Source organism: Rhinopithecus roxellana, chromosome 5, assembly GCF_007565055.1.
Source record: "Rhinopithecus roxellana isolate Shanxi Qingling chromosome 5, ASM756505v1, whole genome shotgun sequence".
In the NCBI taxonomy this organism is placed as follows: Eukaryota; Metazoa; Chordata; class Mammalia; order Primates; family Cercopithecidae; genus Rhinopithecus; species Rhinopithecus roxellana.
Genome location: NC_044553.1, coordinates 60,561,645 through 60,587,101, shown reverse-complemented (window position 1 = coordinate 60,587,101; position 25,457 = coordinate 60,561,645). Strand labels below are relative to the sequence as shown.

Here is a 25,457-nt window from a genome sequence, read left to right as displayed (position 1 = left end):
CCCCCTCAGCACCCCTCCTTCTCCCTGGCTTGACTCTCAGTCCTCTCTCAACCCTGCGGCCTGCGTCCAGTCCCTGGCCATTCTCGAAGGATCCGTATCCCTTGCAGTCTCTCTTGCTCTGGTTGTTTAGGTGCCCTGGGTCTCTCTGCATAGCTCCCTTTTCAAGGGTCCTCTCCTTTGTTTCTAGTTATCTCTTCATTGCTATTGAAGTCTGTTCCTAGCCAGAGGAATGGCCCTAGGTATCTCGGCCCAAGCCGAGGTCATGCCACTGCACTCCAGCCTGGGCGGCAGAGTGAGTCTCCGTCTCAAAAAAAAAAAAAAAAAAAAAAAAGTTACCGCTGGAAAAGAATCCTGGAAATCACGGAGAACTGAATTACCTTGGCCTCTGAGGCTGTGTGGTTCAATTGAGCGGGATAAATGAAAAGGAAGCATCCCTGGTTTGAGGGTGCTCTATCTGGGTTGTCCTAGGGAGGGAGAATGGAGGCGGCTACGAGGAGAAAGTTGGTGGCGCCTGTGGATCTTTCTGGAGCCTCCTCATTTCCTGTATCTTTTTTCCTTGTCTCTGTTTCCTCTGGCTACCTTGTCCCCTGGTTGCTCAATCTCTTTGTCCACTGCCACCCCCTCAGGTCTTTCCTTGTCCCCTCCCTACCCCCTTTTTCTCCTCTGCTGTCACCTGCTATTGTCCAGTACTGGTTTCTCCTTCTCCGGCATAGGGCCCTTGCCCTGGCTGCCACAGTCAGAGCTCAGAGTTCAGAGCCGGGTACAGAGCAGGAGTGGGCTCTGAGTGGGTGTGTTGGTGGGTTAGGGGAGATCCAGTCCCGGGCTGAACCATGGCTTCCCAGGTTCCCAGTGGGGCTGACAGCCCCAGTGCCTCCCAAGCCCCTGCCCTCTGTGGCCCACAGTCCCAGGCCCACCTAAGCAACCCAGCTGTGGCAGGAACTCCAAAGGGGCTGAACTTGTTTAGTTGGAGGAGACTTACTCCTTCCTCCACCTCCCGACCTTCTGGGGAGCCATCCCTTCCCTCCCTCTCCCTGGAGTCCTGCTCACACATAACCTTCCCCAGCCCCTCATCCGTCTGCCTCCTCTCAAGATGACTTGCCATAAATGGGCTGAGAGAACCCCATCTTCCCGCAAGCCCAGAGGACAAAGGGCTTGGTAATGGGAATTACAATGGGAAGAAATGAGTGGGAAGAAGGGAGCACCCTGGACCAAGGGGGCTCAGCCCTGGGAGGAGCTGAGGAGGACCGCAGGTGGGCTGAGACTGTGTTTCTACCAGCTGTGATGGGGAGGGGGTGTGTTGGCCTCTGGAGGTGGCTGGAGAGGGTGGTGGCTCTACTTGTAAGGGGATGTGGGCTACAGCTGTGAGTCCTTGTGTACTCTCAGAGACTTGCCTGGGACTGGCATTTAGGCAACCATTGCCTCACCTGGCCCAGTGGTTCACACTTCTGCAGGCTCAGAAAGGGCACTGGCCAGCACCCACACCCTGAACTGCCGCCCCTTGCCCAGCCCCGGGCGTTATCCATGGTGCTTGGTTGGGGGCAGGGTTGATGGAAGCTGGGGTGCAGGTCCACAGTAGATGGGCTCAGGGCGCTCTAGGTGAACTTTAGGGGTCTCCCTAAATCTTTAAATCCCAGCTGGACCGGAGAGAAGGCTGGGAGGAGAGGTGTTGCCTCTGCTGCATTTGGCTGGTTTGGAGGAAGTGAAAGGGGGTTTCAGTGCTCCAGGAAGCCCTCCTAGGCCAGGCCTTTGAATTTTCCCCCTCTCCCCTGCATTTCCACCTCCCCTAGTCCAGACCCCACCCCCGGGTCCCCAGGGCAGTGAAGAAGAGTCTGGAGTCAGGATCTTGGCTTCAAGGAAAATTGCTTTATTCTGCTTCCTCCCAAGGAGCTATTACACAGGCTCCAGGATGGGGCTTCGCTGGCACCCCCAGGGCTGAGCAGATCAAGATGTGGCAAAGCTACTCCTCATTCAAGCCCTTTTGAAAGGAAACAAAGTCCAATCAGTCCTTGGAGAGAAGATATTGGGCAGGGATGGGGCACTGGAAAGAAATGTGAGAGGGGTCTGATGGTGGAGGCCTGCTGTGTGGGCAAGTGGAAGCCCCTGTGGCAGCAGCAGATATGTTTCTAGAGATCGATGTGCAGGGGGCAAGTTCTGCAGGGTAGGGTTCTGGGGTTGGCCAGAGGGAAGTTGCCTGGCAAGAACAAGGGGGTTCTCTGGGATGTTCATTTTAGGTTTGAGTTACAAGATTATAGGACAAAATTAGGTGAGAGGGAACTGGAAACTAGCAGTTGGGGGAAAATTGGGATATACTGGTTGTATGTAAATTAGGGTCTTCTAGGGTGGCAGACCACCCTAGGGCTGAAATTCCCAGAGCCACTGAAACTTAGAGCTGAGCTGGGAGTGGTGGCTCACATCTGTAATCCCAGTACTTAGGGGGGTTAAGGCTGAGGCAGGTGGATCACAAGGTCAGGAGTTCAAGAACAGCCTAGCCAACATGGTGAAACCATATCTCTACTAAAATACAAAAATTATCTAGACATGGTAGCACATGCCTATAATCCCAGCTACTTGGGAGGCCGAGGCAGGAGAACCTGGGAGGCGGAGGTTGCAGTGAGCCGAGATTGTGCCACTGCCCTCCAGCCTGGGCGGCAGAGTGAGACACGGTCTCAAAAAAAAAAAAAAAAAAAAAAAAAAAAAAAAAAAAAAAGTTAGAGCTGGGAGAATCTTAGAAATAACACAGAACTGAATTACCAATTACCTTGGCCTCTGGGGTTGTGTGGTTCAATTGTGTGGAATAAATGAAAAGGAAGCATCCCTGGTTTGAGGGTGCTCTGTCTGGGTATGCCTGCTGTGGGGGTGACTAGCAAAGCCCAGAGGAGGGACCCACCTTGGTGCCAATGTCACGGCTCTTGGCCCTCAGCTTGTTGACCTGGGACTCGGCAATGTCCGCCCGCTCCTCCGCCTCATCCAGCTCGTGCTGCACCTTGCGGAACTTGGACAGGTTGGTGTTGGCTTGCTCCTCCTGCGGGAGGTGGGAGCATGAGGTGAGAGGGGGCCTGGGTTCTCTGACTTCTGGCTTGGGGGATGAGCTCTCCTATGCCTCCCCTGGACCTAGTCCCCATCAGGGTCACTCACCGCCTCCTCGGCCTGGCGCTTGTAGGCCTTGACCTTTAGCTGCAGCTTGTCTACCAGGTCCTGCAGCCGCAGCAGGTTTTTCCTGTCCTCCTCCGTCTGGGGGCCAGAGGAGAGGCAGGGGGTGAAGATGGCACAGTCATAGAAGGTAGCATCCCCTCTGCCCTGCCCTGCTTCATCTGATATCCTGACCCAATTCTACTTTCTGATCCTCACTGAACACTTGAATTCTCCTTATAATTTCTTACCTGATACGTGTGAATATTTTAAATGATCTGTACCAGGAAGAAGTCCAAAGAACTAGTGGGATTCCTGAAACTATGCACAAAATTGTGTGTGTGCAGTGCTCCAGGGAGCAGGTTTTTCAGGGTCCGGGGACCCCATGGAGGATAAATTCCCCTGCTCTGGACCTCAGCACATGCTGGGAGTGACTTTGGGGCTATGAGTGTGATGGAATTTCCTGGGCTGCAATGCAGATGACACTGACTTAACCTAGGTTAAGGACAAAGTGTGCTTAGAGGGATGGTGACATCCTGGATTGGAAAAGAAACAAATTCTAATTCAGAGTCTGATTCTAGAAAACACCTGGGAAAGCTAGAGTCCACACTGCCCTGGGTAATGGAAAAGTTTTGATGCTTGTTTGAATGGGATTGGTGTGTTTTTGGTGTCTTTTGGGGGTGACGCTGGTGAGCTGTGCTAGGTGAGCTTTGTCTGGAATTCTGTGTGTGTCTCCTGGGGATGGGCTGAGGGTGGGTGTTGAGATGGAGCTCAGGCCAGGAGGCTCAGAGACTGACCTCTGAGCTAGGGGACATTCAGGGTGGGGCAGGGCTAGGCAAAGTGAAATGGGGGCTGCATTCCCACCCTCGCCCTGGAAGAGGCTAAGAGCAAACTCTTCATTCTCCTTAGCTGGTTGTCACCGTGGCCATGGTGCCAGGGCTCTGCCTGGAGTCACCGCCCACCACACCTGGTAGGTGAGCTCCTTGATGCGCCGCTCGCTCTTCCTCATGCCCTTCACCGACTCCGCATTGCGTTTCTGCTCTGCCTCCAGCTCATTCTCCAGCTCCCGCACCCGCGCTTCCAGCTTCTGCAGCTGCTTCTTGCCGCCCTTGAGGGCGATCTGCTCGGCTTCGTCCAGCCGGTGCTGCAGGTCCTTAATGGTCTGCTCCATGTTCTTCTTCATGCGCTCCAGGTGAGCGCTGGTGTCCTGCTCCTTCTTCAGCTCCTCTGCCATCATGGCAGCCTGTGTGCAGCAGAGAGGTGGCACATGGTCTGGTCAAGTCCTCACACACTCACGGCCCAGCCCACGGAGAGATAGTGGTCTGGATTGGGTGGGTGGAGGGGGGCACTCACATCTGTGATGGCTTTCTTGGCTTTCTCCTCGGCGTTCCTGCACTCCTGTACTGCCTCCTCCACTTCAGTCTGCAGTTGGGACAGGTCAGCATCCATCTTCTTCTTCTGGTTGATGAGGCTGGTGTTCTGGGTTGGGGGAGGGGTGGGCAGAACAGGAAAAGCATTGAGCATCTATGCGTAGCTCTCAAGCCTTGCTTGCTGAGTCCCAGCCTGTGCTCCCTTCAGGAATGAGCAGGGCAGCCGCTCACCTGGGAATGCAGCAGCTGCACCCGCTCGCTGGTCTCAATCAGCTCCTGCTCTGCCAGCTTCCGAGACCGCTCTGTCTGCTCTACCACGGCACGCAACTCCTCCAGCTCAGCCTGCAGCAGGTTGTTGCGCCGCTCCACAATGGCGATGTTCTCCTTTAGGTCGTCGTTGGCGCGGACTGCGTCGTCCAGCTGAATCTGGGTGTCCTGGGGATCACGAGAGTGGGCATGAGTGGGGAGCCAGCCTTGGTGCCCTTCACTGAGGGCACCTGTCAGAGGTCCCTCAGTGACCCAGGGTCAGGAAGAATCTGGTGCCTGTGTTGAGACACCACTCCTTCGCCAGGCCATGTGGAGGCCAGTCCCCTCCGGGTGAGGGGACCTCCTCCCCTTGTGTACCTTCAACAAGCTCTGGAGGCTCTTGACTTGCTTCTGGGCCTCGGCGGCCATGCGGTTGGCGTGGCTGAGCTGGATCTCCATCTCATTGAGGTCTCCTTCCATCTTCTTCTTCACCCTCAGGGCCTCATTGCGGCTGCGTGTCTCTGCATCCAGGGAGGTCTGCAGCGAGTCCACCACCCGCAGGTGGTTGCGCTTGGCCTGTTCCATCTCCTCGTCCTTCTCTGCCAGCTTCCGCTCGATCTCTGCCTTGATCTGGTTGAACTCTAGCTGGGCCCGGAGGATCTTGCCCTCCTCGTGCTCCAGGGAGGCCTGGGAAGGGGTGGGGGAGGGGATGCAGGCAGACAGTCAGGGCACAGGGCAGGGTGGGGATCTGTTCACTAATCATGGATACACAGTGAGTTCAAGAGTGGTGTAAGTGATTCAGTCAAAGAAGCAGGAGGTGGAGGAAAAGAGAATCTAAGAGAAAATAGAAATAAGCCTAAGGAAAGGTGATTCAGGCCCTCACAGGGGAGAGCTAGCTATGAAGACAAGGAGGAAAATGAAGAGAAAGGTGTTGCCAAGGAAACAGAGGCAATCAGGTATACAGTATAAAAGAAAACAGGCAGGCAGAGGTGGGAACCGGGAGGTGTGTGGAAATGGGAAACTCGGCTAAGATGCAATGGGTAAAATGTTTATATGAAGGGAGTTCAGTGACTGGTCATTCATTTACTCCACAAATCTTCATTGAGTGCCTACTATGTGCCAGGCTCTGTCCTAGGGTCTGGGGATGGGACAGTGAACAAAGCAGACAAAGTGGGGGATGACAACAGGGACCAAAAGCCTGAAGCTCAGCTCCTTGCACCCCATGCCCTGCACACACACACACCTCGGCCTCCTCCAGGGCTGACTGCAGCTCCAGCTTCTCGGCCTCCAGCTGCTTTCGGACCTTCTCCAGCTCGTGGATAGTCTTTCCGCTGGAACCCAACTGCTCAGTCAAGTCGGAGATCTCCTCTGTGTGGGGAACACGGTAACCCGGTTGAGGGCTGCTGAGGTCCAGTGGAGTTGCAGGGACATGCCTCTTTGCCCAGACCCCTCTTGGAGCCCCTGGGTGGCACCATATGGGGACACTGCCAGTGCAGCCCCTCCCCAGCCTCTTGGGCCCCCAGCACACCCTGAAGGTTCTTGTTCTCCCGCTTGAAGGTCTCCAGATGCTCCAGGGACTCCTCATAGGCGTTCTTGAGCTTGAAGAGCTCTGTGCTGAGGGAGCGAGCCTCCTTCTGTGAGGACTCCAGCTCCGACTGCGACTCCTCATACTTCTGCTTCCACTCGGCCAGGATCTGCCCGAGGACATGGCTCAGTCTTCAGCCCCCCAGCCTCAGCCCCATGTCCAGGGTCTGTCTCAGGACCTGCCTGGGCTCAGCCCTCCTCCCCCCGCTTCAAAGGGGACAGCTCTGGCCTCACACTGAAGCCCTCACACCCCCTTGCCCTGCCTGCCGGCTGCATCCCCCACCCACGACCCACCTTGTCGAAGTTCCTCTGCTTCTTGTCCAGGGCTGCAGCAGCAGCATTGGAGCGCTCCACGTCCACCATCAGGTCCTCAATCTCATTCTGTAGCCGGTGCTTGGTCTTCTCCAGTGAGGAGCACTTGGCATTAACAGCCTCCACGGCCTCCTCGGCATCCTGCAGCCGCTGGGCCAGCTTCTTCCTGCCCAGGGGAAGGTGGGAGAGGATGGGGATGATGGAGGGTATAGATGGGGACAAGAAGAAACAATATGAGCCTTCCAGAAGACAATCCTTGAAAACTCAGAAGTGTAGCTGGAGAAGCCTGAGGACAGGTCCCAGGGGCTAAGAATGGCAGACAGAGGATCCCAGCAGGGTGTGGAGACCCAGGCACCCTCTGACCCTGGGCCAGCCTCTGGGCTGTGGACATGGAGGAAGTATAGGTTTCCTCAGCCCTCCCCACTGCCTTTCCCTGCCACAGTGCCCTGCCCCAGACGGAAGCACTCTGCCCTCAGACAAACCTTTTGTTCGTCTTATATTCGGATCAGAAACATAATTCGAGCAAAAAGCTTCCCTGAGAGGAGAAGGAGGTGGGGCCGGAACAGAGTCCTCCTATGTTGTCAAACACTAGCTAAGCATCTCCTGTGTGGGATCTGCTGAGGCTGGGGCTGGGCCAAGTCCTGCCTGCAACGGGGCCTCAGCCAGAAGTCAGGCTGCTCGGAACTCACTTGGCCTCCTCAAGCTCCTCAGTCCGCTGGATGGCATCTGTCTCATACTTGGTCCTCCACTGGGCCACCTCCGAGTTGGCCTTGGACAGGACGCGCTGCAGCTCAGCCTTGGCCTCTGTCTCCTCCTCGTACTGCTCCCGCAGCAGGTCACAGTCATGCCGGGCTGACTGCAGTGCGTGGGCCAGGGCGTTCTTCGCCTGGGGAGGGGTGGGCACCAGGAGGTGGGCTCAGCTTTCTCCACAAAGCAACCCCACCCTTGCCCTTCTCCTCACCCCAATGTCAACATCGTCCCTTGGCCTCATCTACGTCCAAACCCCTGGTGGACCTAGCATGGTTTACTGTTTGCTAATAACAAATAATGCCAATATGGCAGTGAACTATTTAAGAAAAGCTTCATGGCCATTGGCCCTGAGCTCCTCCCCACACCAGACGTGGTCATCGTCGCTGCCATTTTACCTGGTTGGGGAGAGGGAAATAGGCTCAGAAAGGTTGGGGGACTTCCCCAAGATCGCTGAGCTGTAAGAGGCAGGTTAGTATTGAATCCTGGTGTTTTTTAAAACTCATGTTCTTTCTCCTTTTTCATGAGACCACCAAAGTGCTAGGAATAGGCTCCAGTTTAATTTCTTTCTCCAGTTTGCAGGTTGCCCTGCGAATCCCAGGACCCATTTGTGCAGTCCTTACATCCCTTGCTGTGCCTAGGCAAAGCCATCTCATGCCTCCCTAGTTCATTTCCTCTCCTCCTTCTCACACCTTGCTTCCCGCCCAGGGATGCAGCAAAAGCAGAGGGCCTCAGCCTGGGGAGTAGATGGCATGTGGCAGGGTTTGGGCTATGATTGTTTTTTAGAATTCTTGGAGAACAATTGGTCTACAGCCAGCCTTATTCCTGGGAAGGGAAGTGATGTCAATGCAAGGCTAGTCAGTGTGCTCCTTGCTTGGGCCAGGTGGCCGGAGTCTAGCCCTTACCTTAACCTCCTCCTCCAGCTGCCTCTTGAGGTCCTCCAGCTGCTGGGTGTAGGTGAGCTTGCCTCGGGTCAGCTGGGAGATCAGTGCCTCCTTTTCATCCAGCTGCCGGGACAGCTCACCTGGGGAAGTACCATTCTAGATCAGCACTCCTATCTCCACCTCCTCCCCTAACCCTCAGGCCCCATTCTCTGGAGAGACTCTGTGTCGCTGTATGCATGTATTGGTGTGTGCAGGAGGCTGGAGCGGCTCAGGAGGTTGGGGAGACTGTGGTAGGATCCATGGAGCCCCTGCTCTAGGCTCACCATTCTCCGTTTGCAGCTTGGCCCGCTGGCTGGTGAGGTCATTGACAGAACGCTGGGTCTCCTCCGCCTTGCTACGATGCTCATTCATCTGGTCTTCCAAGGTCCTGCACATCTTCTCCAGGTTAGCCTGAGAAGGGAAGGAGAGTTATATGATGGATGTTGGGGGCGGAGAGGGGTGCAAATGAAGGGAGTGTAAGGGGTACAACTAAAGGAGAAAGGAAGAGGAAGGTGTGGAAGGAAGGAGGGGATGGGAGAACCAGGCAGAGGAAGGGAAGTGGGAAAATGAACCATGAAGGAAGAGAGACGACACGGGCAGAAAGTGGAGGTGGGAGGAGGAAGTTGGAGGAGGGGAGGCCGAGCAGAGCCTGCCTTGGCCTTAATGATCTGCTCCATGTTGGAGGTGACGTCGTCCAGCTCCAGCTTGAACTCGCTCTTCTCCTTCTCCAGCTTCTGCTTCACCCGCTGCAGGTTGTCGATCTGCTCGCCCAGCTCTGCCACGCTGTCGGCGTGCTTCTTGCGCAGAGCGGCGGCCGTGGCCTCGTGCTGCAGCGTGGCCTCCTCCAGGTCCCGCCGCATCTTCTGGAACTCGGCCTCGCGCTTCTTGTTCATCTCGATCTGCACTGACGTGGCCCCGCCGGCTTCTTCCAGCCGCTCGCTGATCTCCTCCAGCTCCCGGGACAGGTCTGAGCGCAGCTTCTCCACCTTAGCCCTAGCGGTGCGCTCCGCCTCCAGCTCCTCCTCTAGCTCCTCGATGCGCGCCTGGGTCAGACACAAAAGGCTCAGACCCACCGCCTGGACCCCTCCACTGGATTCCACCTGGTTCTAAAAGGCTCTCAGCTTCTCTGGAACAGCAAGTCAGTTTAGCTCTTCCAGCAGAGAGGTGAGAATGAAAGGATTTGGGGAAGATGGCTTGAAGAGCGGTGTTAGCCTTCCTTTGGGCGAGGGCCTGACAGTCTACATGCTCTTTATTGGAAGGAAAGTGGTTGAAATTTGCTCTTAAAGATGGACAGAGACCTGTGTTCTGGGGATATTTTAAGTAGTTTAGTCATAAAAAAATAAGAAAAGTTGAAAATGAGAGAGTCATATTTGTCTGACCAGACAACTAAAGATCTAACACAACTTCTGCTCTAGAGTAAGGAAAGTCATGCCATCAGAGTTGAGGAGCCCGTAAAAACCTCCAAGTAACAGGGGAGGGCATGGAGACCCAGCGATCTGGAGTGGGCTCCCCGAGGTCACCCAACTAAGGCAGAGCTGAGACAGGAAGCCAGAAATTCTGCCCTCCAGGCCTGTGACCTTTTTGGGGTGGCTGTGGATCACCTGGCCCCTTTTGGATGTATCTGTGGGGACACTGTGATAGCTGCGTGTCTGCCTCCATGGACACATAATCAGTTCCTGTAATGCTGTGAACAGGACACCCTAGAGGAGGGGGCAGGGGAAACAGAACCAGCCCAGGGACTAAGCATCCTGCAAGGGTGTCCAGACCTCACCTGAAGCTCCTTGAGCTTCTTCTGCAGCTGGCTGCCAAGGGCCTGTTCATCCTCAATTCTTGCATTGAGAGCATTCAACTCAAAGTCTTTCCTGTGGGGAAGGAGGGATGGCGAGGTAAGGAAGACTCGTGGGGCCTCAGGAAGATCCACCAGTGGTTGAAAATGGTAATGAAACAGCTAAAGAGTAGGATTTCATTAGAAAAACAGCTTCTGGGGGTGATGTAGGATCCCTGGAGGTGTAACACCTGCGGTAGGATTGAAATCCAACAAGAACGTCATGGGAGGAGTGCTGTAGACAGGGTGATGGGGCCTGGGCTCTACAGGACATTCCCATCTTTGGTCCTTGTTTTCTCATCTGTAAAATGAGGGGGTTGGACTAGATTGTTTGAAAGGTCCCTTTTAGCTCTGATGGTCTTTAATTTTGTCACTGTTGCTTTGGGTAACTCAGCTAACCTTTCTGAAAGTTATTTTCCTCTTTGGTAAAGTGAAATTAAAGATACCATCCTTAAAAGATGTTTTGAGAATCAAATAGGATCATGTATTTATTCATTTATTCAACACATTCTGTGCCTGGGAAGGTATGAAGATTCCTGTGCAAACACAAACTTGAAGAGGATGTAGATTATGATGATTCTCAAAGCCTTTCAAAGTCCTGAGCCTGAAACACCATAAGACTTTCAATTATCAAAATATGTTCTGCAAGCTCACTGTTTACCAAGTCTGGAAAGTCTATACATTTTGGAAGAACTTACACTAAGAATTGAAACCACAAATTAAGCAAAACAAAGAAATGGCCCTGATCCGCTGACTTCTTAAGTGTGAGGGCATTTCTTGGTGCCCTGTGGGCTCTCTGTGAAAAGCCACAAAGGGACTTTCCTAAGAGGCTCTCATGTGGAGCCTTCCTCCATGTCAAGGAACTGGTCTCCAAAGAGAGATGTGTATAAAGGGGGAAGGCTGTTATTTTCATTCCCCCTGAGTGCCTAATAAGAAAGGACTTAAGGGATACAATGGACTTTTTGCCAGGGAGGACCATCTAACTAACCCTGATATGTGGGACTGAGGGAGGAAAGCCCTTGTGTGGGAGGTCTTTTCCCATGGTTTGCAACTCTGCTTGTGGAGGCTGCATGAGGTTGTTGACTCAGAGGATGGCTGTCTTGTGTCTGCTTGTACTGTTATGGGCTGGGAAGGAGGAAGGACAGCAGGGAGGGAACACAGTACTTTTTCAGTCGCTCATCCAGCTGCTGCTTGTCATTCTCCAGGTCCATGATGCTCTCCTGGGTCAGCTTCAGGTCGCCCTCCAACTTCCGCTTCGCTCGCTCCAGGTCCATGCGCACCTTCTTCTCTTGTTCTAGGGATCCCTCCAGCTGGTAGAGAGAAGGAGCCAGGCCCAGTAGGCAAAGCATCCTGACTTGGTGATTCTGTTGTTCAGTTGCCCCAGGACTTGGTAAATCTTTGAGTTCAGGACTTGGGAAACCTTCCCCAGAGTGGACCAGATGTTATTAGGGGACTGTGAGATTGCCTAGATATAGGGGATGCTCAATCAATATTTGATAAATAAAGGAATGAATGATTGTGGGATGAAACCCCAAAGCCGTTTTCTTTCTTTCTCTTTCTTTCTTTCTTTCTTTCTTTCTTTCTTTCTTTCTTTCTTTCTTTCTTTCTTTCTCTCTCTCTCTCTCTCTCTCTCTCTCTCTCTCTCTCTCTCTCTCTCTCTCTCTCTTTCTTTCTTTCTTTCTTTCTTTCTTTCTTTCTTTCTTTCTTTCTTTTTTGAGATGCAGTCTCACTCTATCACCAGGCTGGAGTGCAGTGGCATGATCTCGGCTCACTGCAGCCTCCGCCTTCCTGATTCAAGGGATTCTTCTGCCTCAGCCTCCTGAGTAGCTGGAACTACAGGCACGTGCCACCACATCCAGCTAATTTTTGTATTTTTAGTAGAGATGGAGTTTCACCATATCGGCCAGGATGGTCTCGATCTCTTGATCTCATGATCCACCTGCCTTGGCCTCCCAAAGTGCTGGGATTACAGGCGTGAGCCACCGCGTCCGGCCTCAGTATTCATTCTTCCAGCATCCTATAAACACCTACTGGGCATTGGGCTCTGTGCTAAGCACTGCAGTCCCCAAATTGAATAGATCCAAGTTCCTGTCTAAAAGAAGCCTGTAGTCAGGCCGGGCGCGGTGGCTCAAGCCTGTAATCCCAGCACTTTGGGAGGCCGAGACAGGCGGATCACGAGGTCAGGAGATCGAGACCATTCTGGCTAACACGGTGAAACCCCGTCTCTACTAAAAAATACAAAAAACTAGCCAGGCGAGGTGGCGGGTGCCTGTAGTCCCAGCTACTCGGGAGGCTGAGGCAGGAGAATGGCGTAAACCCGGGAGGTGGAGCTTGCAGTGAGCTGAGATCCGGCCACTGCACTCCAGCCTGGGCGACAGAGCGAGACTCTGTCTCAAAAAAAAAAAAAAAAAAAAAAAAAAGAAGCCTGTAGTCTTATGGCTGAGATAGAAGCTTAAATAATTATAATACAGAGTGATAAGTGAGTCAACAGACATATGTGCATCAGAGGGAACAATGATCAGATTCTACCTTAAATATTGGAATTTCAAAAATTCTTCTTGGAGAGCCTCACAAAATTTCCAAAGAAATATATCATGTTCTTATGAGATGACCCTCTAAATCTTGTGTCAAAGGCAGAGATATCTGGGATTGAACTTAAATTAAATAAGGAAACTCATCTCTATTATTGATCATACCAGTGAGATTAGATACATAATTCAGAATTGATCACCACCTCTGACTTTTCATTCCCCAGCTCCTTTCTAGAAAGATATCAGGAAAGTTAACATCCTCTAACCCCACCCCCCTCCAAACACACACACGCACGCACACACACACCCCTCTGGGCACAGATGGACATGGCATATCTAGGCCCCACAACGCTCAATCTACTCACATCATCCACTTGCTGCTCCAGCTTGACTTTGGCCTTAGTCAGGGTGTTGACCTTGTCCTCCTCGGCCTGAAGGTCATCCAGGGCCTGCTGGTGGGCCTCTTGCAGAGCTTTTTTCTCCTTGGTCAGCTTAGCAATGATCTCATCCAGCCCAGCCATCTCCTCTGTCAGGTTTTTCACCTGCCGACCAAGAATCCCATCTCCTTTAGGGTCAAAGGTCACCAGCTTGGTGCTGTCTATGGGGAGCTCCATGTCAAGGTCCATGCTGCTCTCTGGATGCCGAGTGGCTGGCCTGGGTCAAGGTCAGTATGGTCTAGAGTCCTGAGGAGACCTGGGCTGCAGCCAAAGGGAGCTGCCCTTACCTTGTTCTCTGTTGCGTGTTTCTCCTTCTCCACTTTGGCCAGTGTCAGCTCCAGATCATCGATGTCCCTTTTGAGCTCTGAGCACTCATCTTCCAGCTTGCGCTTCTTGGCAGTGAGCTCAGCATTCATCTCCTCCTCATCCTCCAGCCTCTCATTCATCTCCTTCACCTTGGCCTCCAGCTGAATCTTGTTTTTGATCAGCTGATCACAGCGCTCCTCAGCATCTGCCAGGTTATCTTGTTCCTGAGAGCGAGGAACAGAGGGGAGGCTGTTCGGGGGGCAAAGTCCTCATTCTTGCAGGTAGAGGGAAGGAGAGGCACATCCCTCAAATAGGACGGGAACTCTAGGATATCCCCAGTTGGCAAGAGCTTCAGAAGTATGGGGAGGGGAGCAGAGAGGAAAGGAACCAGAAGTCTTCATCTGGACCTCTTCCTCTGGTCTCCTCCAACGAAGGGCGGGAATTGCATTTGCTGATGCCAAGCGCTTATGTATGATGGCTCAATGAAATGGACAGCTCTATTCCCTGTCTAGAGGAAACTGAGGCTCAAAGATGATGCATGGTCTGCCCAAGGTCACAAAGTATTAAGCTGTGAATCTAGGTTGAACCCAAGTAGAAAGCCTATGCTTTTAAAAGTCAGCTCTTTTCTCTCTGCCCTTTCCTCCTCCTGAGGGACCTCTTTGGACATCTTTAGAAGTGTTGAGCCCAGAGTCCTCTTACTGAAGGAACAAGACAGTGAGCCCCTGTGCAGGGAGGTGCAGGGTTGTGGGAGGTGAAGGTGGAGCAGGGTGGAAGAACCAACAGTAGCCCAGGAGCCTCACCGCCTGCACTTGGAGCTGCAGGTCATTCTTCTCCTGCAGCAGGGACACCATCTTCTCTTCCAGCTCCTTGCGGCGAGCCTCGGACTTCTCCAGTGCCTCTTTGAGGCGTGCAAACTCCTCCTTCATGGTGGCCATCTCCTTCTCCGTCTCTGCGCTCTTCAGCAGCGGCTTGATCTTGAAGTAGAGCTTCATCCAGGGCCAATTCTTGACCCCCATGAAGGCTCGAATGTTCCACTGGATTATCAGCAGGGAGTCTCTGCAGGGGCCCATTGAAAGGAGTGCTGAGCCTCCTGCTTCCTTCCTACCTGAGGTCCTGAAACCTTGGGAATGTCCCATTTTCTTCATCCCTCCCACTCTCCCTGAGGCCCTCTGACCCTGTGACTGCAATGTGTTCACATGAGCCCCTCCTGCAGGTCTCTCTGTTTGAAGACCTGTTGAGCTCTTTTTCCTGACACTGCCCCTGAACCAGCCTGGGCCTCAGAGAAGTGGAAACCTCCTCTTGAGATCTCTCACCTACGTTCCAGAAGCTTTTTGTACTCCATTCTGGAAAGTACACCCCGGGACTGGGCCTGGATACGCGTGATGATGCGGCTCAGCCTCTCATCCCTCATCTCCTCCAGCAGTCCCAGCAGCCCGGCCTTGAAGAACACCTGCAGGCAAGGTGTGTGTTGGGCATGACTAGGGAGTGGTATGAGGGAAAGAGGTAGTGGGGAGTACCTTAGGAAGGGTAACAGCCTAGAAAAGGATTGCAGGGAGGAGGTCAATGGCAGCTGGAGCTGGAATGAGGGGAGTGGTGCTAGATGTTCTGCTGAGAGGGGTAGCATACAGGTAAGAGATTTTGCTAAGACGATTATAAAAGAAAAAGCATCATGAGGAGAGGAGTCAATGCACAACAGATGTCTTCCTTTAATTAGCTAGTCTCCTTTCCTCACCTTGGTGTGGCCAAACTTGTACTGGTTGTGGTCAATGTCCAGGGAGCCGAGCAGCTTCTCTGCCCCCTTCCTGCTGTCAATGAACTGTCCCTCAGGGATGGCCGCTGGGTTGAGGATGCGATACCTGAGGAGGGAAGTGCCCATGCTCTGCAGTTATCTGCTCTGCCCACGGAATTCCAGGGCCACCTGCAGACTCTCATTCCCACCAGGGCAGCCTGGCTCCCCCATTCTATGAGCTCTGGGGTGCCCTCATACCCACCTCTGCCGGAAGTCCCCGTAGAGGATGCGGTTGGGGAAGCCCTTCCTACAGATGCGGATGCCTTCCAGCACGCCATTGCAGCGCAGCTGGTGCATGACCAGGGGGTTGTCCATCACCCCTGTGGCAGGAGGGAAGTGGGAGGAGTCTGTGAGAACACTGAACTGAAGTTCTGGGTTCCGATCCTGGCTCTGTCACTGATTAGCTTGTAATCTTAGCAAGTCAGGTCGTAATAATCCTTTATTTGTTTCATTTTCTTCTAGCCACATTTTTAACCACAAGGCTTTCACATTCCTTTTTTATATGATTCTTACCTATTATCATAGGCGGTAGCCAGAACAGATATATCCCATTTTCTAGATTAGTAAATTAAGCCCAGAGGGGTTATGGGACTGGCCCAAGGCCACTAAGCTGATCAAGAACAGAGCCAGGTCTTGAACTCAGGTCCCTGAGCCTCTGTCTCCTAATCAGCCAAAAATGGATTAACAATTTGAATATGTCTCATTAGAGGATTAAGTGATTCTGCAGGTAAATTTAAAGTTGAACTAAGATTCTATGTTGGAACCAGCTATCCAAGGGGTTGTAGGGTCACTGATGAGGTAATGTCCATCAGAGTGCTTTACACATCACCCACATTATACACTCCAAGTGTAAGGCAGCACTGAGAGGGAGGTAGCCTGTGAGGCCTTATGGGGGATGGGGAGAGAAGAATGTGGTTTGGAAACCGCTGTGGTGGTAGGTAGGGAGATGCCCTAGGAGGTCCTGTTCCCAGGGTGGTGTATGCCAAGCAGTGGGCTGGCCTGAGTTTGTGGCCTCACCTGGAGACTTTGTCTCATTGGGGATGATGCAACGTACAAAGTGAGGATGGGTGGAGCGCAAGTTGGTCATCAGCTTGTTCAGATTTTCCTGTGGCCAAAAATGCAAGAGAGAAAAGTAAAGAAAATGCAAGAAAGAGATGCAGGAAGGAGAGAGGAGAAGAAGGAAGGAAAAGAGAGATGGAGAGAATTCAAGGAGCCACAGAGATGAAGGGGCTTTTGGGGAAGACACAGATAAGGAGAGAGGGTGGGAGACAGGAGGGAAAGAGGAGAGAAGTGAGATGGGAAGTAAATAAGTGAAGAGGCCAGGAGATGATGGGAAGAGAAGATGGAGTGAAAATGGTCACGAATGCACCAAGGAGACAGGGAGCGGGAGGTGTAGGGGATGAACAAGGCAGGGAAGGGCTGGGCTGGGTGGAGTTGGCAGATGGGGAGCTGAGCTGGCTGGGGCTGGGTCCCACTCACCCTGTGCAGAGCTGACACAGTCTGAAAGGACGAGCCTTTCTTGGCCTTGCCTTTTCCCTTCTCAATAGCTGCAGGAAGGAGAGTCAACAAAAGAAGCCTCAGTGTGGGGAGGTGAGGGCGTGAGTAAAGAATCACAGCCCCTCTTTACATCCTTGCTGGCATTTGACCCCTAGGTGAGGGCCTTCAATATGGCTGCCTCAGTTTCTTCACCAAGTTCCATCCCACTGAGTCTGTAAACCTTGGGGTACAACCTGACATTTAAGTGGTGGGGTGTAGCAATTGACCTAGCTCAGAACCTTGGCAGAATCCCTGCTCCTCTGTCCTGGGAGCCTCAGTTCCTACTTACGCGCATCAGCTCCAGCATAGTTGGCAAACAGGGAGCTGAGCAGCTTGAGGGAGGACTTCTGATACAAGCCCACTACAGTCTCATTGAGAGGGTCCTTGTTCTTCTGCAGCCAACCAATGATGTTGTAGTCCACGGTGCCAGCATAGTGGATCAGGGAGAAGTGGGCTTCAGGCTTCCCCTTGATATTGCGTGGCTTCTGGAAGTTGGAGGATTTGCCCAGGTGGTTGTCAAACAGCTTGGCCTTGAAGGTCATGTCGGTGGCCTTGGGGAACATGCACTCCTCCTCCAGGATGGACATGATGCCCATGGGCTGAGGAAGCAGGGGAGAGCATCACTGAGTGTCCTTCACACAGGTGGACATGGATTCTGCTCTATGATCAATACTTGCTCATGGAGGCGCCCCGCTGGGTGTTAAGGTAGTAGGCTCAGCTCTGAATACAGTTATCTACTGACTGGCACCGGTTCAAGGTGGAGGATTTTGTCTGATGACAGAAGGACCTTTGTGAAAGTCTGGGAGTGTGGCTGCTATCAACACTGTACACATCACCCCACCACCCAGATTCCTGAGATGCTAGGGTTGAAAATAGGTGCACTCTTATGATCTCCCACACCATCCTCACACTTCCTGATCCTTGGATGCATAAACCAGGCCCAATAAACATGCAGGTGTGGGAGGTCATCATCCAGGTGCCCATCCTCCATGTGTCCACTCTCAAGCCCCTGGGAACTCAGCTGTCCCTGGTGCCACCCTGTCCTCAGTGCTCAGCACAACATAGGCTCTGGAACCAAGGGCTCAGGATCCTTCAGCCCCTTCTATTGTCAAGATTATATTCCCCAGAAGGGAGAGGGGCTGCTATTTTGTCTATGGTGTTCATGTTGGGTGTTCAGGGAGAATTCAGGTGGTGAGGCCAAAGAGGCACCTTCTCGATGAGGTCGATGCAGGCCTGCAGGTCCATGCCAAAGTCAATGAATGTCCACTCGATGCCCTCCTTCTTGTATTCCTCCTGCTCCAGCACGAACATGTGGTGGTTGAAGAACTGCTGCAGCTTCTCGTTGGTGAAGTTGATGCAGAGCTGCTCAAAGCTGTTGAACTGCAGGGGGCATGAGGGGTGGGAGCAGTCAGGAAGTGGGTGTGAGTGGCCATTGGGGCTGTGCCCGTGTGCTGTGTCCGAGCCCAGCAGGGCGTGGCTGGTCCCCTCCATGTCAGGGCAGTGGAGGAGGGCTTCCCCTGAAGACAGGGACAATGACTGCCTCTGTCACCGCACAGTCCCCACTGCCTTCCTGTGTCTGGTCCACAACTGACTCTCAGCAAATGGCTGTTGAATGTGGGAGTGAGCGAGTGATTGTTCTCCCCTTCCCAGGGGTCCCAACTCACATCAAAGATCTCAAAGCCAGCGATGTCCAGGACTCCTATGAAGTACTGGCGTGGCTGCTTGGTCTCCAGGGTGGCGTTGATGCGTGTCACCATCCAGTTGAACATCTTCTCGTACACTGCCTTGGCCAGTGCCCCAGTGGCATATGCCACCTGCAAGGTAGAGGAGAGACCCATATTGAGCAGGGTTGTTGGGAAGAGTGAACTTGAAAACTCCCACCCAATCATGCCAGTCTCCCTACCCTGCCCACCCATTATCATCTGAAGATGGACCCACCTGCTGGACATTCTGCCCCTTGGTGACATACTCATTGCCCACTTTCACCCGAGGATGGCACAACCCCTTAAGCAGGTCGGCTGAGTTCAGCCCCATGAGGTAGGCAGACTTGTCAGCCTCTGGAAGGAAAAGACAAGTAGCAAAGTTGGTAAAGAGATGACTGCTGGCCGGGCATAGTGGCTCACGCCTGTAAACCTAGCACTTTGGGAGGCCAAGGCGGGGAGATCACTTGAGGTCAGGAGTTTGAGACCAGCCTGGCCAACACAGTGAAACCCCATCTATCGTAAAAATACAAAAATTAGCTGGGCATGGTGGTGTATGCCTGTAATTCCAACTACTCGGGAGGCTGAGGCAAGAGAATCACTTGAACCCAGGATGTGGAGATTGCAGTGAGCCAAGATCGTGCCACTACACTCCAGCCTGGGCAACAGAGCAAGACTCCATCTCAAAAAAATAAATAAATAAAAAATAAAAACTACAAAAAGGCAGATGACTGCTGAGCAGACGTGGCCCTCCATGACTTGACAGCTGCCCCCTAGAATCCCTGCCTCCCACCTTCAGTGCCGTCCGGCTCTGCCTGCTCCTCCCGCTGCTTCTGCTTGAACTTCATGTTTCCAAAGTGCATGATGGCGCCTGTCAGCTTGTACATGGAGTTTTTCTCCTCTGTAGTGAAGCCCAGCACGTCAAAGGCATTCTGTAGGGAGGCCCCGTATGGGTGGACCCCCCAAAAAGAAGTATGATGGGTAAGTGAGATCCCTTGTAAGTTGTAGAGAAAACTTGTCTTCTTAATCCCTGTGGGTTCTGAGACTCCCATACCCAGTGGGGAACTCCAAAACAAAGGATGGAAGATGCAAGAGCAGAGCAGGCATCAGCCGGTCCCAGCCCCAATGTCAGTGGCCACAGCTTTTCTGAGTTACCCACTTATGCTTCCTGGCCCTACACTTGCTTCCTGCCTGGCCTTCCATACCTGTCTGCATCTGTTTACCTAACAGCCCCTCTGGCCCCATGCCATCTGCATGGCCTTCCCTCCTCATCCTGCTCCCTTGGTGATGCTTATTTCTTGGCTGTGTGCCTCTCTGTCTCATGACTTTCAGCCCTTCCTGGTTTAATAGAACACCAAATACTGGCCAGTCCTGTCTCACCTCATCCATTCCCCAGTACACCCTGATCACGGGGCACATTCTGGCTCTCAGGAGATCCGTACCACTTTAAACAACCAATGGCCAGCATCTTAGCTCTGCTTCTGGACCCCTGTTTGCCCCTCACTGCTAATCCTCCCACCCCCTGGCTGGGTCCTCACACACTCACATCAGTGGCCATGAGCTCCTCAGCGTCATCAATGGAGGCCACAGTGGTCTCTCCTTGGGAGATGAATGCATAATCATAGGGGTTGTTGGTGATCAGCAGCATGTCTAGGGGAAAAAACATGGTTAGGGAGGGACACAAGCCCCCGGCTCTCATGGAGGCTGCTCACCACAGCACATGGCCTGAGGAGGAGCACAGGACAGGGCTTGGCTTGGCCCCACATCCCACTGAACTGAATCCAGCAGTGCCATGAAACCCAGGGCATGCCAGCTGAATCCAGCCACAAGGAGAGGGGACCAGGTTGCCATGGAAATAGTTGGTCTCAGTCAGTGGCTCTGACTCACCCAGCAGCTCAGGCTTTTTGTTAGACAGGATTTGGTAGAAAATGTGATAATCTCTCTCTGCTTTCAGCTGGAAAATAACTCTGGATTTTTCCAGAAGATCTGTGAACAGGCGGGGAGAAGAAGGAGAGAAAGAAAAGTTAGGGTTTGGGCACAAGGAAAATTAAGGATAAATGTAGCAAGCAAAAGGCAGAGGGAAGGGAAGAGCCAGAGAGACTAGTTGGACAGACACAAAGAGATCACACAGAGAGATGGAGAGAGAGACCCAGAAGGAGAGAAATAGTCTCAGAGAGAAATCCCAGAGAAAGACACCTAGCCATGCAGAGACAGAAATGGAGAAAGATGCAGAGAAAGTCTCAGAGAGAGACAGATATGTCGATCTGAAAACAGAGACACCTACAGACATAGACTTAAAGAGAAGAAAAACCGAGGGAGGGAGGAGAGAGAGAGAGAGGTCAAGACCAGATGGTCTAGAGCAAGGGTGAGCTTAGGCTGAGCCTAGCAGATTCACGGCACTCACAGGTCTCTATGTCTGCAGATGCCAACTTTCCTGTTGCCCCAAAATGGATTCGAATGAATTTCCCCTGGAGAGATGGAAGAGAGTGGTGATGAGTCTGGGAAAGGCTCGTATTTAAGACCATCCCTCCACCAGTCCAAGTCCCAAGCCCAAGGTCAGGGACCACTCACAAAGCGGGAGGAGTTATCATTCCGGACAGTCTTGGCATTGCCAAAGGCCTCCAGAGCAGGGTTGGCCTCGATGATCTGGTCCTCCAGGGTGCCCTGCAGAGATCAAGAAGGAGGCAGGTGAGAGCTCTTCCCCCTCCCTTTCTGCAGTGCAAGACCTTGGAAGGCAGTAGGCCTACCTTGCCCGTGTTCTGGTCCTTCTTGCTGCGGTCCCCAATGGCTGCAATAACAGCAAAATACTGGATGACCCTCTTGGTGTTGACCGTCTTCCCTGCTCCGGATTCTCCGCTGTGAAGACAGTCAGGGGCTTACTGGGCAGTGAACAATACTGCTGGAGACCAACAAGCCTCAAATCAGGAGAGAATGCCTGGGCCTACCCAAGAGTAGGAGCCCTGGACAAGAAGCTGCCAGGTTATCTGCACCCAAAATCCACAACTGTCTTCTGATGCACAGAGGTCAGGGCTGGCACCAGGAAGGATGCCACCAGAAGACACTGGTTTGGGCAGGCTGAGCCTGTGCTTGGCTGGGCAAAGTAAATGGAAGAGATGGGCCTGGGCTGTTTTGGGAAAAGTGGGTGGGGCTGGAAGAATGGGAAATGTTTCCAAAGGGAAAGAAAAGGAAGAGATGAAGACATGGCGATAATGAGCTTCTGGATAAATGAGTGATGAGTTGGAGGAGAGTGGGTGAAGGAGGTGGTAGAGGAAAAACATGAAGGGGATGGAAAGCAGAAAGGAATAGGGAGATCAAAGAGAGGGGTCAGGGTAAGGGTCAGAAGAGAAGGAGATGGGCAGAAGGTGGTGGGGAAAGAGGCTGAGTCTATGCGTAGGGGCCTGGGATCCCTGATGGGGCTGGAGGCGGGGATCAGGGAGATTCTGGAAGGGAACAGGGTAGCAGCTACACTCACGTGATCAGGATGGACTGGTTTTCTCTGTCTGTGGGGAGAGGGTGGGGAGTAAAGGTCAGGAGCTGCACAGAATGCTCTCGTGGGGCTTCTCCCCTCCTTCACCTTCTCCCTCTCCCTCCTGGCATCTCCCAGTTCCCTTCAGGAAGACCCTTCTGGGGCCTCTCACCTGTCAGCATGTACTGATAGGCATTGTCGGAGATGGAGAAGATGTGGGGTGGGGCCTCGCTCCTCTTCTTGCCCCGGTAGGCAGCCACCACCTCGGCGTTGTACACTGGCAGCCACTTGTAGGGGTTGACGGTGACACAGAAGAGGCCCGAGTAGGTCTGGGGATAGAAAAGTAGCAGTGACTTGCCAGTTGCGAAGGGGGAGGGCTGGTGATTTTGGGAGTTAGAGAAAGATCCCAGGAGAGAAAGAAGAGAAAGAAAAAACTCTGCATGCACTCAATCTGAGTAATGCCAGTCCCCAGAGTGTTGGAATTGAACCAAGGATGTTGGGATGAGGTTAGAGTGTAACCCTCCCTAGACACAAACAGAAGACACTCTTGGCTCCTGGGACGGACATGGATGGAGCAGGAACAAAGATTCTGAGGTGGGGCCAGGTGCAGCACTCACATAGATCATCCAGGAGCTGTAGCGATCCTTGAGGTTGTAGAGCACCGCGGGCTCGTGCAGGAAGGTCAGCATGGCCATGTCCTCAATTTTGTCGAACTTGGGTGGGTTCTGCTGCATCACCTGATCCTCCTTCACAGTCACTGTCTGCAAGAGCCCCCATCCAGGCCCTCCGGTCAGCCTGGGCTTTCCCTTCTCCCTCAAGAGGGTTAGGAGTTGATGAGTGACAGGGCAATAGTGCTCAAGACAGAAGGAACCAGGATCTCACAGAGAAGACAGAAGGGATTTGGAAGGACAGGGCTCCTTGGAGGGTCTGGATTCTTCCCCAAAGGGAAGGAGAATGGGGCCATCCTCAGGTCTGCGTGAGGGTGGGGCATGGGTGTACCCCTCTGTGTCCACCCAGGTGTGCAGGTGGCCAGGGTGGACTCTCACATTAGTCTGACACCCACCTTGCCATTCTCGGTCTCGGCAGTGACTTTGCCACCCTCTCGAGACAGGATCTTGGCCTTGACGAACTCCTCTTTGTCATCAGGCACGAAGACATCCTTCTTGAGGTCAAAAGGCCTGGTCTGGGCTTCTAGCCGCTCCTTCTCTGACTTGCGCAGGTAGGGGGCGGCAGCCCCAAAGGCGGCCATCTCCGAATCTCCCATGGCTGTGCCTGGAGTGAGCAGAAGCTGGCTGCCCTCCCATCTGCCCACTCTCCCCTTCCCTCCCTGGGCTCTCCCCTTCAGTGGGAGCCCCAAAACCTAGCACCATGCTCAAGAGTCAAGAAGAGTTACCAGTGAGTCCCTTCCTCTTTGAGGTTACCCCTTAACCAGAAGAGCAGCCTAGCAAACATGCCAGAGTAAAAGGAGCAACTAACTATTATTCAAGCTGGAGCTCTCCTAGGGGAAGGAAGAGCATCCTGAGCTCCTGGTAGGAGCAGAAATCTAACTATTTCCATCTCTGACCCTCATCTGTCCCTGGACCCCTTGGCCACAGGTAAGGAGCTCCTGATAGCCAAGATATTTCTCCAGCACAGGGCAGAAACTAGAGTTCCATAGGCTGGCTTTGGGGCTCTAATGCCCAGTCTCACTAGATTCTCAGTCCTCTAGCTTCAGCTTTTCTTACCTGGGCTACTCAAGTGTGTCTACAGATGAGGAAGGGGGCCAAGGCCTGCAGGGGACCTGGAGAGAGGGAAGAGGCTGTGTCAGGGCAGGCTGTGCCCAACCTGGCCAGTCCCACCTTCGTGCTTCTCCCTGGCTCTATCCTTCAGCATCCACCCTCTTCCAAAACAAGTTGGAAAGGGCGGTCAACTTCTCTGGTCCCATCCTTCTTGTTTTTCAAACCCTTTTCCCTTTTTCCTCAAGAACTAGTTCTAACAGCTTCCTGGTGTCAACTCACCCTGAACCCTAATCCTCTTCACTCCTCCGAGACGGTCCCACCCCTGCCTGTACCCATCTAGTGGTACCTTTCTTTGAGCCATCTGAGAGACAACTAATGGTCACATTTGCTGAGCACTTTCCAGTTTAAAAGCACTTCAATGCACATTCTCCTACTCAGTCTTCACCCCATCTGACAGATGAGGAAGTCGAGGTTAAGTGGCTTGCCTGTCCAAGAGCCTATGACAATAAGTGGGAGAGCCAAGACTTGAATGCAAGTCTGATGACTCTAAAGAGAGTTCTTTTCCATCCTGTCCCCATTTTGTTGTCAGACTTTGTGGACATTCTCAGAGAGAAGACACTGTGGGCTTCCTCTCATAGACACACCTCCATCACGTAGCTGAACACCCTCCACAAGCCCTCTGATGAACACTCATGCCTGCTGCTTGGGAGTGCATCTGACACAAAGACAGGCTTCTTTCCCATACCTCAGTCCGCACCCCACCCCCAGGGTGCCACATATGCCTCAACAGCAAATGTGCACATTTCAGGATGTGTGCTGCGTAAGTAGACTCACATCACTGCGTGTTCTTCAGTACACAAAGACCTGGAACATCCTACACCCCCGTGCCTGTGAGCTCCTTCTGCAGAGGGTACATACTATAACAATTATGACTCCTGGAGGCATAGACAATCATCTCTGCATGCATGGACAGGGGTAGCTACACATTCCAGGCCTCACAGAATCACATGAAGGAATACACACTTCCTAGAATCCTTCTCCACCATCCTTTCTCCCTCCCTGCAAAGGAATCTCCTCATTCACAGGCATGATCATACACCCACATCTCCCACTTGATATTTCTGTGTCAGTCAGTGAGGTACATACCCTCTATCACATTCAGACTATGCAGGCTTGTACACACACACACACACATACATACACACACATCACACCCTGTAATGCATATTGGTCCCATCTGCTCAAATGCAGATATCTTCCCCTGGGAACTCCTGTGGCACATACTCCCATGTTTAGACCTGCACATGTGTGCCCAGTGACTGGACCTGGTACACTGCATAAAGTCCTGCATGAAGTTTGCTATTCCTAGAGGAATCCTTCCTAAGCCTGGAGCCCCCTTATCCCAGAGGAAAGCCTCCAGCTCCCGCTCCTACCTGAGAGCAGCAGGGAAAGACACAGAGCAGGACAGAGCTGTGGAGCCAGACCTGGTCTCAGGGGCTGTATATATGGGGCAGCAGGGCACCCCCACCCCCACCTGCACCCAGTCCCTAGCCGGATTTAGAAAGGGCTGTTGTCACTAGAAGCATTTCCCCCAGGCTCCCCCCCTTCCCAAACAGTGCTCCCCTCCCCCCGCTCCAGCTAGGAAACAATTGGAAGTGGTCGTCATTGTTATGGCATGGAGTGTGCAGGGTCTGAGTTCCAGGGGGCGGGGTGGCTCAAAGTGCAGCAAAAATATCTCCCAGGCCAGGCCTCACATTCCACAGCTGGCAAGAGAGGGAACTGACCACGACCACCAAGACCAAGGCAGCCAGGGTCCTGGCTCTCCCACAGGGCACTTC

At 53.0% G+C, this 25,457-nt stretch overlaps 1 protein-coding gene across 2 annotated transcripts; it reads right to left on the bottom strand.

Annotated features, from left to right (window-relative positions):
• Window positions 1–1,843: 1,843 nt before the first annotated feature.
• On the bottom strand, window positions 1,844–25,149 carry LOC104664872 (myosin-7). Of its 2 annotated transcripts, none has more exons than XM_030930231.1 (40): window positions 25,053–25,149; window positions 23,626–23,681; window positions 22,965–23,173; window positions 22,519–22,662; window positions 22,074–22,230; window positions 21,908–21,935; window positions 21,183–21,291; window positions 21,007–21,099; window positions 20,840–20,903; window positions 20,323–20,421; window positions 19,982–20,085; window positions 19,229–19,367; window positions 18,674–18,792; window positions 18,400–18,549; window positions 17,945–18,115; window positions 17,025–17,334; window positions 16,679–16,746; window positions 16,217–16,304; window positions 15,402–15,519; window positions 15,143–15,266; window positions 14,724–14,860; window positions 14,211–14,466; window positions 13,392–13,634; window positions 13,033–13,209; window positions 11,301–11,446; window positions 10,083–10,173; window positions 8,965–9,354; window positions 8,596–8,722; window positions 8,294–8,412; window positions 7,331–7,527; window positions 6,624–6,807; window positions 6,274–6,439; window positions 5,989–6,113; window positions 5,124–5,432; window positions 4,731–4,934; window positions 4,483–4,608; window positions 4,097–4,372; window positions 3,136–3,231; window positions 2,888–3,022; window positions 1,844–1,975 (listed from the first exon to the last, which is right to left on the bottom strand). In XM_030930231.1, exons 3-40 carry the CDS (start codon window positions 23,163–23,165, stop codon window positions 1,958–1,960), a joined length of 5,808 nt encoding a protein of 1,935 aa, XP_030786091.1. In that variant the 5' UTR covers window positions 23,166–23,173; window positions 23,626–23,681; window positions 25,053–25,149; the 3' UTR covers window positions 1,844–1,957. The 2 variants fall into 2 exon arrangements, with proteins under 2 accessions (XP_030786091.1, XP_030786092.1); XM_030930232.1 differs by lacking the exon at window positions 25,053–25,149 and adding an exon at window positions 23,966–24,053.
• Between the last annotated feature and the right edge of the window lie 308 nt (window positions 25,150–25,457).